Source organism: Tamandua tetradactyla, chromosome 2, assembly GCF_023851605.1.
Source record: "Tamandua tetradactyla isolate mTamTet1 chromosome 2, mTamTet1.pri, whole genome shotgun sequence".
NCBI lineage: Eukaryota > Metazoa > Chordata > Mammalia > Pilosa > Myrmecophagidae > Tamandua > Tamandua tetradactyla.
The window spans coordinates 183,932,990-183,949,028 of NC_135328.1; the positions used below are offsets into that span (position 1 = coordinate 183,932,990).

At 38.7% G+C, this 16,039-nt stretch overlaps 1 protein-coding gene across 23 annotated transcripts in view; it reads left to right on the forward strand.

The window, feature by feature from the left end:
* Positions 1-16,039, forward strand: part of SCMH1 (Scm polycomb group protein homolog 1) — a 209,013-nt gene that overhangs the window by 165,338 nt on the left and 27,636 nt on the right. For all 23 annotated transcript variants that reach the window (XM_077150072.1, XM_077150065.1, XM_077150070.1 and 20 more), the window contains 2 exons: positions 8,862-9,062; positions 10,724-10,915. In XM_077150072.1, coding sequence (XP_077006187.1) covers positions 8,862-9,062; positions 10,724-10,915 — 393 coding nt within the window. The remainder of the gene's footprint in view (positions 1-8,861; positions 9,063-10,723; positions 10,916-16,039) is intronic.

Genomic DNA, 16,039 nt, shown 5'->3' on the forward strand with positions numbered 1-16,039 from the left:
CATTTATAGTTTCCTGTTTATTTAATAGCAGCCATTCTTATGGGTGTGAGGTGATATCTCATTGTTGTCTTAATTTGCATTTCCCTTATAGCCAGTGAAGATGTGCAATTCTTCATGTGCTTTTTAGCCATTTATATTTGCTCTTCAGAAAAGTGCCTATTCATTTCCTCTGCCCATTTTATAAGTGGGTTGTTTGTTCTTTTGTTGGTGACCTATATAATTTCTTTATGTACACAGTATATCAAGCCTTTATCCAATATGTGGATTCCAGTATTTTCTCTCATTGAGTTGGCTGCCTCTTCATGTTTTTGGGGGTGGGGGAGTGCATGGTCCAGGAATTGAACTCGGGTCTCCCGCATGAAAGGCAGGCATTCTAACCACTGAACAACCTGTGCACACTCTTCACCTTTTTAACAAAGTTTTTTGAGGCCCAGAAGCTCTTGATCTTAAGGCATTCACATTTGTCGATTTTTCTTTCACAACTTGTGCTTTAGGTGAAAAGTTTAAGAAGCTACCTCCTATTACTAGATCTTGAAGATATTTCCCTATATTTGTTTCAAGAAGTTTTATAATATTGGCTCTTACATTTGGGTCTTTGATCCATTTTGAATTAATTTTTGTATAGGGTATAAGGTAGGGGTCCTCTTTTATTCTTTTAGCTATTGAAATCCAGTTCTCCCATGCCCATTTATCAGAAACACTATTTTGTCCCAATTCAGTGGATTTGGGGGACCTATTGAAGATCAGATGTCCATAAATTTGGTGTTCAGTCTCTGCCCTCTCGATTCTATTCCACTGGTCAGTACTTCTGTCTGTGCCACTACCATGCTGTTTTGACCACTGTGGCTTTATAGTAAGCTTTAAAGTCAGGAAGTGATAGACTTCCCAGTTCTCTCTTCTTTTTAAAGATATCTTTAGCTATTCAAGGTCTTTTTCCCTTCCACATAAATTTGATAACCGTTTTTCCAAGTCTTCAAAGTAGGTTGTTGGGATTTTTATTGGTAGTGCATTGATCTGTAGATCAGTTTGGGTAGGATTGACATCTTGATGATATTCAAATTTCCTATCCATGAGCATGGAATATCTTTCCATCCATTTAGGTCATTTTTTATTTCTTTTAGGAACTTTTTTATAATTTTCAGTGTATAAATCTTGACATCCCTGATTAGGCTTATTCCTAGATACCTAATTCTTCTGGCCGTTATTCTGAATGGAATTTTTTCCTTAGTTTTCACCTCAGATAGGTCATTGCTTGTGTAGGAAACATTACTGATTTTTGTACATTAATCTTGTATCCTGCCACTTTTCTCAATTTGTTTATTAGCTCAAATAGTTTTACTGTAGATTTCTCATGTCATCTGCAAATAATGAAAGTTTTACTTCTTAGTTGTTCCCTCAAATAGGTCATTGCTTGTGTAGGAAACATTACTGATTTTGTACATTAATCTTGTATCCTGTCACTTTTTTCAATTTGTTTATTAGCTCACATAGTTTTACTGTAGATTTCTCATGTCATCTGCAAATAATGAAAGTTTTACTTCTTCCCTCCTATTTCTATGCCTTTTAATTCTTTCTCCTAATTGCTCTAGCTAGTACATCTAATAAAATGTTGAATAATAGTGGTAATGGTGGGCATTCTTCTCTCATCCCCGATCTCAAGGAGAATGCTTTCAATTTATCACCATTAAGTATGATACTGGCTGTGGGTTTTTCATATATGCTGTTTATGGTATTGAGAAGTTTCCTTCAGTGCCTAACTTTTTTTTTTTTCACATGGGCAGACTCTGGGAATCACACCGAGGTCTCCAGCTCAGCAGGCAAGAATTCTTGCCACTGTTCTACCATTGTACCGCTCAATGCCTTAATTTGAAGTGTTTTTATCAGGAAAGGATGCTGGATTTTGTCTAATACTTTTTTAGCATCAATTGATATGATCATGTGATTTTTTTTCCCTTTAGATTTGTTAATTTTCTGTATTAAGTTGATTGATATTCTTATGTTGAACCATCCTCACATTCCTAGTATGAATCCCACTTGATCATGATATTTAATTCTTTTAATGTGGTGTTGGATATAATTTGTTAGTATTTTGTTAAGAATTTTCATATGTATGTTCATTAAGGAGATTGGTCTATAGTTTTCTTTTCTTCTATCAGGATTGTTGTCAGTCGTTTTGAAAAATTTGATAAAATTCTCCTGTGAAGCCATCAGGTTCTAGGCTTTTTTTGTGTGGAAAGATTTTTGATGACTGAATGGATCTTTTTACTTGTAATTCGTTTGTTGAGATCTTCTATTTCTTCTCAAGTCAGTAAAGGTAATTCGTGTGTTTCTAGGAATTTGTCTATTTTCTAAGTTATCTGGTTTGTTGGCATATAGTTGTTCATAATACTCTCTTATGATTTTTTTAATTTCTTCATGATCTGTGGTAACAACCCCCCTCTCCTTTGTGATTTTATTTATTTGTATCCTTTCTCTTTTCTTCTTTGTTAGTCTAGCTAGGGGACCATCAATTTTACTTATTTTCTCAAAGAACCAACTTTTAGTTTTGTTGATTCTTTGTATTGTTTTATTGTTCTCCAGTTTCTTTATTTCTTCTTTAGTCTTTATTATTTCTCTTCTTTTATTTGCTTTGGGGTTACTTTGCTTTTCTTTCTCTAAATTCTCCAGGGGAACAGTTAAATCCTCAAGTTTTGCTCATTCTTGTTTTTTAATATAGAAATTTAGGGCAATAAATTTCCCTCTCAACACTGCCTTTGCCACATCCTGTAAGTTTTGCTATGTCTCATTATTGTTCGTCTCCAGATATTTACTGACTTCTCTGACAACTTCTTTCTTGACCCACTGATTATTTAAGAGTGTGTTGTTTAATCTCCATTTATTTGTGAAAGCTTTGGTTCTTTGGTGATTATTAATTTCCAACTTTATCTCATTTTGATCAGAGAAAGTGCTTTGCATAATTTCAATCTTATTAAATTTATAGAGACTCAGTCTATGTCCCAGTATATGATCTTTCCTGGAGAACATTCCATGTACACTAGAGAAGAATGCGTATCCTGATGTTTGGGCATGTAATGATCTATATATGTCTATTATATCTAATTTATTTATCTTATTGTTTAGGTTCTCTATTTCCTTGTTGATCCTCTGTGTTTGTTCTATCTATAGTGGAGAGTATGTATTGAAGTCTCTCATATTACTGTTGATATGTCTATAGCTCCCCTCAGTTTTTCCAGTACGTGCCTCATGTACTTTGGAGCTCCATGATTGGGAGCATACACATTTATGGTTGTTATTTCTTCCTGGAGAATTGTCCCTTTTATTAGTATATAGTGTCCTTCTTTGGCTCTTTTGATATCTTTACACTTAAAGTCTATTTTGTCTGATATTAGTATAGATTACTCCTGCTTTCTTTTGGTTACAGCTTGCATAGAAGATCTTTTTCCATCCTTTCATTTTCAGTCTAACTGTGTCCTTGAGTCTAAGATGCATCTTTTAGAAACAGCATATAGATGGATTATGTTTTTTGATCCATTCTGTCAGTCTATATCTTTTAATTGGTGAGTTTACTCCATTAACACTCAAAGTAATTACCATAAAAACAGTTCTTGATTCTACTATCTTGTCCTTTTAGTTTTTATTTGTCAAATATGTATATTATTTTCCTTCTCTTTCTCTCTTTTCCTTTAAATTAACTTTATTCATATTCTTCATTTATGTGCCCTCCTCCAGACCTCCCTCTCCTGTCTTCTTTTATCAACTGACAGGGCACCTTTAGTATTTCTTGTAGGGCTTGTCTCTTATTGACTAGTTCTTTCTATCTTTGAAAATTTTAATCTCTCCCTCAGTTTTTTTTTTTTTTAATTTTTTTTTTTTTACATGGGCAGGCACCGGGAATTGAACCCAGGTCCTCAGGCATGGCAGGCAAGCACTCTTACCTGCTGAGCCACCGTGGCCCACCCTCTCCCTCAGTTTTGAAGGATAACTTGGCTGAATAAGGAATTCTTGGTGAGAGCCTTTCTCATTCGGGATCTTAAAAATATCATACCACTGCCTTCTTACTTCCATGGTGCCTGTTGAATAGTCTGAAGTCAGTTTTATGTTTTATGTGTTTTCCCTTGTATGTAGTAGATTGCTTTTCTCGTGCTGCTTTCAGGACTTTCTGTTTCTCTTCAACGCCTGACAGTTGAGCAGTATGTGTCTTGGAGTGAACTGTTTCAGATTTATTCTATTTGGAGTTTGCTGAGCCTCTTTGATCTGCATATTTGTGTCTTTTATAAGGGTTGGGAAGTTTTCTCCAATTATATCTTCAACTAATTTTCCCAACCCTGTACTCTTCTCTTCTTTTGGGACACCAATGGTTGTTACTACAGCAGCATTTCCCAAAGCATGTTTGGTAGAAAACCAGCCCTGTAAAATTTCTCTGCATAAAAGGATTTTATATAGATAAATACATTTAGGAAATGCTTATAGTCTTCTTCCCCATTCTTGGAGATTTAAATCTGCTATCAAAAGCTTTTTTGTTGTTCTCTGAAATTTTTTAATAGCATTCAATTCTGATTTCATGGATACAATGGAAAAAACAAAACATGACATTATAGAAAAATATTTTTATGACTGCAAGATCAGAAAGGATTTTTAAAACAAGAACATAAACATAAACTATAAAACAAAAGAATAATATCTCCAATTATATTAAAATTAAGACTAGCTCATCTCTCTCCACATGGCACCAGCTAGAGTGACTCAATCCAGCCACTTCCAGGATGGCTCTTTCACATAGCTAGCAAATTAATGCTGACTTTTGGTTCTTCTCCAAATGAACCTCTCCAAAGGGTAGCTTAGGCTTCTTGATATCATGGTGGGTGGGTTCCAAGTCTATGTATACAAGAGGCAGGAAATAGAGACTGCCATTTTCTTAAGGCCTTAGTCTAGAAATTAGCATCATTTCTACCACAATCTTGTTGACCTATCAGTTGCAGAGCCCAGATTCAAGTGGCAAGGAATAGACCCCCACTCAATGAGAAGAGTGTCAAAGAATTTTGAAACCATACTTTAAAATCACCTCAGTCTTAGTCTGCTCTCTAGAAATGTTATTTACATTTTTTCCGCTTGCAAAATTCATTCTTCCCCTCACAAGATTCCCCGACAGAAGTCTCATCTCTCTGCAACATCAGGCTTAGGGTCCAGGATCTAATCATCTAAATCTGGTCCAGATGCATATGAGGCCTCTCAGGTGCAGTTTCTCAGGTACAGTGTCTGAAGACCTTGAACTAAGGAATAAAGAAGCAAGTTCTCTGCTCCTCACACATCCAACATAAAGTCACTGGGACAGGCATGGATAATTTTTATAGATACTTCCATTCAAAAGGGAGGAAAGCTCAAGGTGCACGATAGTACAAGCTCTGTAGAAATTCTGAAATCCATCTGTTGCCAACTTCTTAATTAGGTCCAGTTCTCCTTTCCAGGAGTTGACTTCCAGATAACTTGATTTTGTCCGCTGACTCATCTTTATTTTTCTTTAAGAAAAAGGAGATTACTTTCTCAGTCTTGCTGCCTGTAAAAGGTTAGGATCCAAAGAATTCTATTCATTTTGTATGTCTTTCCCCTTTTTGTCTAAACTATCAGTGCTTCCACCAGAATGATTCTCTTAGAATCTTGAGGGTTTTCATTAGAAAAAGCCACAACCACAAAATCTCTTAAAGATAACCTCTTCTCTAGTTGGGTTTCCTTTGAAGCTGCTATATGACAGTGCTCTTAAGAGTCTTAAAAACTCCTGTTGTTGAAGGGAGAGAATCTGTGAGCCATGCCCTTAAGATCCTCAGAGGACATTTCAGTTTGAAGGATTCTATTGAGCATGGTCTTATCTTCCTGACACTTTAACAAAAGATTTTATTGTCCCATTCTGTATTTGATCTTTGACTTGAGATCCTTTCTTTGGTTAGAATTTTTTGTTTTCTCCTGGAGAGACTGTGCAATGAGAAACAATTTTATTTGTGAACCTACAAGTCCTAAGCTTTTTATATTTTATTGTGGGTTTCTGTTGTTTATTTGCTTGTTTCTTTTGAGTTCATCTCTCTTGTCTTGCATTTTACGATAGACAGCAAGCAGAATCCAGCTGGCACTCTTACTACTTTGTCTGGAAATTTCCTCAGCTATTTCACTGAGTTCATCAAGTACATATCCTATTTTCCATGTTGCTGCAGGCAATAGTGTTGTCAAACTTTCCACCACTGTCTAGCATGGCCCCTTTATTCCATCTTCCAGTATGATTTTTCCTCACTGTCAAAGCCCTCATTGACAGCCTCCTCAAGGAGACTTTGTGCTTCTTCCTGCTGCCCAGTCCCAAAGCCAACTGGATATTTATTACTGCAGTACTCTACTTCTGGTACCAGAACCTATTCCAATCTTTTGCTCCTTAACAAACTACTACAAAGCATCATTAAAATGGTGTGGGCAGGGCTGGGTGGAGATATCTTGTTTTGTTCCATGTGGTGTCAGCTGGCATGACTTAACTAGGACTAGAGTATCCACTTCCACCACATGGCTAACAAGTTGGTGCTGCCTGTCGGTTTCTGTCAACATGGCCCTTTCCATTGAGTGGCTTGTGCTTTCTTACACATGGTGGTTGAGTTCTAAGAGCAAATGTCATGTCCCAAGACATAAAAAGCAGAATTGAAAGCTACCAGTTTTTTAAGCCCTCAGCCAGGATACTGACCTAGGGTCGTTCCTGCCATAATCAGTTGGTTAATTGATTGTCACTTCTCACAGAGTTTGATGGGAGGAGGGCCAGAGAATTTGGAAGCCATGTTCTAAAACTTTAGCAGTCTCAAAGTTTTATTGTTTTGCCTTTTATATTTCACCCTTCAGTCATGTAGAATTTATTTTTTTAATCATTACTGGACTAAAACTTTTTTCCTTTTTATGTATTCTTTTAACTGAGGTAAAATTTACGTACAGTGAAATGTACAAGTCTTAAGTGTATAATTTGATGTGTTTTAATGTAAACCTTATGTAACTACAACCCTGATCAAGACACAAAACAATTCTACCACCCCCAGAAGTCCCCTCATGCCTCCTTACAGTCTCCATTCCCCACCTTTATTCTGATTTCTACCACTATAGATTAGTTTTTCCTGTTCTTTAAGTTAGTATAAATGGAATCATACCATACTCCTTTATATCTGGTTTCTTTTGCTCAAAATAATGTTTTGAGTGGTACTCATGTAGTACCTATCAATAGGTCATTCTTTTTCATTGCCAAGTAGTATTCATGGACACGGTTGGTTGTAATTTGAGGATATTATGAATAAACTGCTATGTACATTTTTATAAATTTCTTTTTTTAGACGTATGCTTTCTGTTATGCTTATCACTCTTATCTCTCTGAGTTTCTGCATTTTTTGCTGTTTTCAGTAGAAGAATCCTATTCCCAAACATGGAAATCCTAACTATTTCCTAACAGACTTCAACCAGTCCTTCTTTTATTAGACTTACCTTTACACCCACCTCTAGTGGCACGTAGTCTTCCAATTCCTGGCCCTTTGGTAGATTATAAATGAAACTATCCATTTCTAGTTTAAGAGTCAGCTTTCTTGGGTCTGCTGTGTTGGTTCCTACTATTTCAATTGGCTTTCCAGCTTCCAAAATTTTATTGCTCTGTCTTCTCTTATCATTCAGCTATCATTTTAAAGGGTTTTGGGAAAACAACAGAGTTGAACGTATATATTCAGTTCATCTTCACCTATTTACTTTTCCTTCTTTTTCTTTTTCTCCTCTGTCACTGTCCACATCTCCCCCTTCCCTTTCTATTTTCTGTTCTCTTCTCTCCACGTTGCTTCCCTTTAGAATTAGAATTAGAATGGTGGAAGAGAGCATCTAGCTCAGGTCTCTCATTTCATAGGTGTATGCCTGAGGCCCAAAGAGGCCAGCGGTCCATCCACAGCCCACAGACTACTGGGCTGATCCTTTCTGCCTTTAATAGCAAAGGAGACTTTTTACCCTCCTGTTCCTTTAGTTAGTGAGCCATGACAGTGGGAGGAAGAAAAGTACCCCCTACTCAAGTGGGAGCCTGGAAGATAGATTGAGGAAAGGGTGGCCTTGCCAATCACACTGCTGTGGTCCTCTCCAGAGACTGAGTAAGCAACTCAGTTTAGCACTGCCTCTCTCCTGTGCCCACCCTTCCCCCAACCCTACCACAGTGCCAGGTGGTGGGTAGCAACTAAGAGAGTTCCTAGCTGCCTTAGCAAAAGAAACTGCTTGAGGCAAACAAGTTTGCCTTTTTTCCATTCTTTCTTGAGTCCGAGTCTTTTCTATTTTTAGTATTTTCTTTGGGCCTAAGTGTTGATATGGAAGAAAGCAAAGGAAAGGGACTCCAAGGCCCAGAACAAAGTGCAAAACAAGTGACCAAGGTCACAGCTATTCTAAGTCCAATACCAAACACATGCCCATAAGCACACTCATGCTAATATTGCCATTGCCCCACACCTCCTTACAAATATGAGGTAAGAGGTATAAAGAATATGTGAGGCAACCAAGTAGAGAAAATGAAAGTACATGCCTCTGGGGAATTGTTTAGATTTTCTTTTCATTGCATAGAAGACAGAGTGAAAGTTCTCTGCTTTGGCTTTTGATCTGGGCTATTCTCCCAGAAGGCTAAGTTCCCACAGCTTTTGTCCATGCAGTTTGGTCTGGCAGCAGCTGGGCACAGCCACCCTCTATCTCCCACACCTTTTCACCAGCCTAGCATCTGGAAATTCTGCTAGCACCAGAGCCCAGGGTGTAAAAGAGGGAAGAAAGCGTTGTTCTCTGACTTCTCTACCCTGGAGACGCTTTAAACTTCTTTAATTCTTTGTTTCCTGCAGTTTGTATTTACTTGAACAAGAACGGCAACACAGGCCCCCACTTAGATAAGAAGAAGATCCAGCAGCTCCCTGACCATTTTGGGCCAGCCCGCGCCTCGGTGGTGTTGCAGCAGGCTGTTCAGGCTTGCATTGACTGTGCTTACCACCAGAAAACCGTCTTCAGCTTTCTCAAACAGGGCCACGGCGGTGAGGTTATCTCAGGTAAGCACTGTTGGCTTAGTATGGCTCCTAGCCAGAGGGACAGGCCTTCTCAACTGGCCAATTTCTGACAAGGCATCTGGCTCCAACTTCACACTTATAGATGCTGGGAAAAAGTGAAGGTATTCCATTCCTTAGTGAGTCCTCATCTTCAACTCCTAGAGCCCCTCTGAGCCTCATACATTCCTTTCCCAAGCAAAATACCTACACAGACTCTGCTTAACGGACCTTTTAAGTAGATTCCTGCCCCATCTATCTGTTCAGCCTCTCCCATACAGAAATTATGTGTGTGTGTTGCTTTAAAGGTATTCCAAAAGATAGAATCCATTGTGGAAACCGGAGATTTTCTCTGGACTGTCACAGCCTCCCACCTGTCCTCAGAAAACCACTGAACTCTTCCCTTGATCTTTTGACTCCTTAGTTTCCCAGTCCTAAGTCCACATTGACATAAATGAGTCCAGTCCCAGAGCAGAATGAGAAATGTCATTCCCTGTCTTTCCCGCTCTGAGAGTTAATTCAACTACACGGTGTTTTTTGTGCTTTCACTAAGAATATTCACTTCTTCTGCTGTGTCTCTGGTTCTATTTCAGTTTTCCCATGTTCCAAACCCTATTCTTTACCCACTAAACCTAGAACCTTTCGATCTTAACTGTACTCCATTCCATACTCCCCTGCCCCTCCTCCCTAACAAGCTGCAGTATCCAGCCTCATGAAACCCAGTGACATGGCAGACCCCCAAAATAAGCAAACTGTATTCTTTAAGCAAACACTAATTGAGTTCTTAACTATATGTTAGGTGTTACTGCCAGACACTAGTGGGGAATAGGAGGGAAAATAAAAGATAACAAATTCAAATTTGCCCTGGTGGAAAAGAAAAAATATAGACAAATAATTGTGAGACGTGTTATAATAGAGAAACGTGTACAGAGTGGTTTGGGAGCCTGGTATAAGGAATAATTAGCCAAGTGGGGAATAGGGACAGAGGGTTTTGTTGTAGAAGACTGGGAACATAGGAAATTAAGCTTTAAGGCTTTTCTCAGGTCCAACCACTCCGTGGTCTCTACTTCCCTTCTTTGCAGGAATCTGAGTGACCTGGCCTTCTTTACTGCCTCTCTTTACCTGCTATTATCTGTACCCCTTTAGGCTTCTTCCTGTGCCCCCAGATTGGTTCCTGAAAGGGACCTATCCCCCCATTTCCTTGCTGCTGTCAGAGACCAATACACAGGCCATTTGCTTTTTAAGGATTATACTGATATCTTAAAAATAGAAGGTAAAATAAATTGTGTCCCCAAACCATTGCCCAACTCAGTCAGTTCTTGTGGAAAGAGCACTCTAAATGAACAGATTTCCTAAAGAAGTTCCAGCCAAATGATAGAACAGATAGAATTATGTTCACAGTTGTATTCACAAGTTGGGTGAAATCATTCCAAAGCCCTGGGTGCAACATACCTGGCCTGACTACACCTGTTATTGTAAGCCCAGGAGGTGAAAACCAAAGCCCCAAGGAAGGGAAGCAAGGGGAGGGAAGAAGGGAGAAAACCTGGGGCACTGGCTGCTTTTGTGTAACCAGGTAAAGCCTAAGGCAAGCAATGGGCTGAACTCCTGCCCAGAGCTGCTCGGCAATGCGGGCCAACGTGCTCAGCCCTGTTTACTTAACTCCACAGCCGTGTTTGACCGAGAACAGCACACTCTCAACCTCCCAGCAGTCAACAGCATCACCTACGTCCTCCGCTTCCTGGAGAAACTCTGCCACAACCTTCGTAGTGACAATCTGTTTGGCAACCAGCCCTTTACACAGACTCACTCGTCACTTACCGCCACAGAGTACGGCCACAACCACGACAGGTACCTACCAGGTAGGAGCTGGAATGGGGCCTGGGCTGAGAGAGGGTGCTACAACTAGAAGCAGCAGCAGGAGTGAGGGCCCAGGGCCAGCCCACAGACCTGCTAGCCTGGCACTGACTGTACAGAGATCTGAGTTTTTGTCCTTTACCTTTGCCACATCTGGAATTGTTCAGTCTCCTCTCATCTTTACTACTCTCTTCAGAATTTTGTCTCTTAGCTCTAGGGTTATCTTTCTTCCTTCTGGGTTCTTATCCCTAGAAAAAGGTAGTATATGATTTCCCTTCTGTATGCCAAACTGTATGTGGAGCCACCATGAAGCACAGTACGTCTCCAAGTGTGACTCTGGCAGCAGAGGCCTAACAGATCTCCCATGCCAGCAGGAAGGTTTAGTGTCAGACTACAGATTGAGAAATTTGCTCCCTTGTGATTGGCCATCCACTGTTTCCTTTGGCACATGGCCCTGATCCTCCTAGCACTGCCAGTCTAGCAAGTCAATTCAAGTTCCTGCTATTTCTAACTAGGCTGGAAAATAACTTTCTGAGTTAACATACCAGACCCACAATGGGAAAGAGGGTGCCACGTGGCCAGATCAGTGACTAAGCACTTCAGAGAGAGGTTAAAGAATAAATAGAATGCAGCATCTCTAACCTGGAGCCCAGGCTGCAGAACAACAGGAGAGAAGGAAAGCTCGGCCTCCAAAATAGTGAGGTAGGTCATTGGTAAGGAAAGGAGAAAAAGCCCTGTAAGAGTCCATTGTTGGCATTGGAGCTGTGCTGTGTTGGTTAATAGGAGAGCACAGGTCTGAAAGGTGCCCACATTAGACCTTCTTTATAAATCTTGCTCCCATACTGTCTTACCTGTTGTCTTTTCATCATAATCTTAACATAGTCATTTTTAATAAAAGTGCCACTTCTGGAAAATGTGCTCAGGGAAGGGACTACTTGCACATTTATATTTTTGTACTCAAATGAACATTGCTTATATGACTTGCAGGGTAAAAAGATACCTGAATTTCAAATACTCCTTTGTGGAAGCATTCAGCCATACCTGTGACACCCTCACTGATCTTTTTCTTCCTAGGAAACTTCTCACCTAACCTGCTCTTGATTGCTTTCCTTCAACATCAGAATCTCTGAGAACATTCTTGCTTGCCATTAGAATTAGTGCACTGGGAGACTAGACTGGGCATGGTGGAGTCAGTGTGGACAAAGGAAATTGTTAAATATCCCCAGCTGTGGTGTTCAACAACTCTAATCTGCATTTTAGTAGCAAAAGTTAGGCCTACCTGGGATTCTGAGAGATACAGAAGGGGTAGCATGCCCACTTTATCTGAGAGTCTGAAGAGAGATTTCTCAAAGATAGGAATTTCATCAAGAACTGAGAGAAATATTCCAGTGGCAGCATTCAGAGATTGGTAGGGATGTATATCATGGCCTTGCATTCATGAAGGTAGTTTGGAATTGGGGCATGACCTTTCCTGGGAATTCCGTTCCAATTTGTGTCTCTCTAATTCACTACCAGAGAAGAGGAAGCAAACCTTGGTCAGACTTTTCCTTCTTTCCGTAATCAACTAAGAAAGAATCTTAAGAGGTCAGAACTATCAGATTCTACCATGGCTGCCGCACTTACTTTCTCCCATTTTCAAACAGGTGCAGCCAACTCGGTAACATTTTGTGTTCTTTGTGCTCCATTTCTCCTAATAGGTACTCAGCGACTCAGCTGCTCTCACCCCAGTTTCTGCTTGCTGCCCTGAAATGAGTATTTTAGTTGTACCCAGACAAGCCAGAATCTTGTCAAAACTTCTTGACTCCTCTGTGTGCTTTAGCTTTCTTTTCTACCTGCCTACCTACTGGCTTGCCTTACTAACCCTTTGCCCCACTTCTGATCATTTATCATTTGTTGCATCTTTCTGTTTACTTACCCAAACCTCTGTCAAAGAGCTTGATCTATATGTTTCTGTCTTTGCTTTACCCTTTGGATCTGGTATTTATCACTCCCACCTTTCTTCCTAGCACACACTCCTACTAGTTTGATACTCATAGGTGCCACCTCTGTTATCTGGGCTCTCCCTTCCCTCTAGCCTTACCCTACCCCTTAGAATCTTGGCCCAGCTGATCATGTACCTCCAGTATAACAGATAGTCACCAGAAGCACATAAACTGTTAAGCTTCCTTACCTAACTGTTACTTTTTTCTCTGATGTTTTATTTTCAAACTTTTCAAATCTGCAAAAATAGTATAATGAGAAACCATGTATTCTTGACCTAGATTTACTCCTTGTTAACTTTTTGCCATATTTACTTCTGTCTCTTTCTCACTTTATATGTGTGTGTGTGTGTGTGAGTGTGTGTATGTATATATATACTTTTTAAAAATAAGTGTTTTTTCTGTATTTACTATGCCATTTGAGAGTTGATTACAGATGAGGGACCTTATCCATAAACACTTCTGTAAGTTCTCCTAAGAGTAAGAAACACAATACTACTATCACAGTCAAAAAATTTAACATTAAGAAAATACTGTTCTCTAATATGCAGTTCATATTCAAATTTCCCCAATTGTCCCAGTGTCCTGTATAGCTGGTTTGTTTCCCTAATCCAGGATCCAATGAAGGCTTATGCACTGCATTTAATTGTCTTATCTCTTTAGTTTATTTTAGTCTAGAACAGCAGTTCTTTAGCCTTATTTTTCTATGTTCCATGACATGACATGGGCATTTTGAGGAATCAAAGCCAGTTGTTTTGGGTCAGGTCCTCAAACATTTATTATATACTAACTCTTTGCCAGATACTATACTGAACTCTGGAGAGACAGAGATCAAACAGACTCAATGCTGCTTTCAAAGAGTTCCCAGTGGAGAGAGGAAGACGTATGTAAGCATATATATAGTAAGAGCACAGAAGAGATGTACTTGAGCCATCCAGGAGCAGTGGTATCAGGGTGAGGTGGAAGAAGAGTTCAGGGAAGTGGAGATGAAGAGTTCAGGACCCAGCATCATGGGATTGAGAAAGCCATCTTGATCAAAAGGGAAAAGACAGAAAAGAGACTAAATAAAATTTTAGTAGCTGAGAGATTTCAGAGTCGAGAGGTTATCCTAGAGGTTATTTTTATGCATTATATTGATATCCCTTTTTAGTTTATGGTGTATTGGAGTGGTTAGAGGAAAGTACCTGGAACTGTTCAACTGCATTTCAGTAGCCTTGATTCTTGAAGACAATTGTTATCACTATACAGCTTATACAATATGACTTTGTGATTGTGAAAACTTTGTGGCTGACACTCCCTTTATCCAGAGTATAGATAGATGAATTTAAAAGATAAGGACAAAAAATAAATAAATAATGGGGGGATAAAGGGTAAAAAAAAAAAATTGGACAGATTGCAATACCAGTGGTCAATGAGAGGGAGGATAAAGGGTATGAGATATATGGGTTTTTTCCTTTGTCTTTTTATTTTTTTTACTGGAGTGATACAGACGTTCTAAAATTGATCATGGTGATGAACACACAACTATGTGATATTGTGAGCCACTGATTGTATTCTTTGGGTGGACTGTCTATACATAAAGAGATCTCAATACGAATATATATTCTTTAAGCCCTGCTGAAGTACATATTGTGATACACTAATTTTTGCTGCTGAATAGTTTTCCATTGTCTAAATATTTATAATTTATCTTTTAAAAAATGAGGTCTAGGAAAGCACTGTCAGAGTTCCTTTAGAGCTTCACATGTGGCTGATCAAGTAAAAGACTTGTAAAGATTAACTGAGAGGGGCTACTTCTGGCCCTCTAATAGACAATATTAGGCAGATGATGGATTAATTTTGCTGGTCCTAGATATTATTAATTTAATTTTTTAATTTTTTTTAAACATAACAACATATGAACATGAACATTCTTACCATATGATCATTCCATTCTTGGTATATAATCAATAACTCACAGTATCACGTAGTTGTATATTCAGCACGATGATCATTTCTTAGAACATTTGGTTCAGTTCAGAAAAAGAAATAAAAAGAAAAAAACTCATACATACCATACCCCTTACCTTTCCCTCTCATTGACTGCTAGTATTTCCGTCTACCCAATATAGATGCTATTAATTTAAGCCATAAATGAAATACACCAAATATTAATTCTGGATCTGCTGTTCACAGCTTCCTCTGTGGTGGAAAAAGTCGTTCATTTGTACCGTGGGAATGAGTTCCTTGTTCCTTTCTGTCTAGTTGCCATCTAGGTCTTCTGAACATTATAAAGTGGTTCTCCTACCAAAATCCAAAGATTCATAGTAATTAAAGACAAATAAAAACTGTGAAATTTCCTGAGAAGTCCCTTCATCCCCTCAGAGATTTTAACATAAGGAGGGGGAGTAGTCAGTGGTACTGATTGCTGCCAGTAGTCAAGTAAGGTAAAGACTAAGACATGTCCCTGAGATTTAGCAACTAAAAAGTAGGATGATTTTTGATGAGAGCAATTTTAATGGAGTAATAATAGATCAGAATGAGGAGAGTGGGTAGATTGAAAGAAAAGGCAGACTGTGAGCTTGGATAATTTTTTCAAGAAGTTTGGCAGGTACCAATATCCATATAGTTACTGAAGCAGAAACTTTAGTGTTATTCTTGATTTCTCTCTTTCCCTCATTTCCCACATTCATCAGGAAATAGTTTTATCTGTCTCCAAAATGTTTCCATTTTTGACAGCTTTACTGAGTCATAATTATCCTATAATGAACTGCATAAATTTAAAGTTCACAAATTTCTGTTTTTATGTAAGTATGCACTTGTGAAACCATCACCACAATCAAGATGATGAACATATCACCCCTGAAAATTTCCTTATTTCTTTTTGTAATCTCTCCATCTCTCCATTGCTGTCCCACCCTCTTCCCCACCATTTCCCCATCTCCAAGAAACCACAAATCTGCTTTCTTTTACGGTATATTAGTTTCTATTTTTTTTAGAATTTTATATTAATGGAATCATACAGTGTATACTGTTTCAAGCCTAGTTTCTTTCGCTCAACATTTGTTTTTGTGATTCATTCATGTTGAATATTGTTTGTTCCTTTTTATTGTTGAACAGTATCTCATTGTATGGATATACCATAATGTGTTTATCCATGCACCTGTCAGT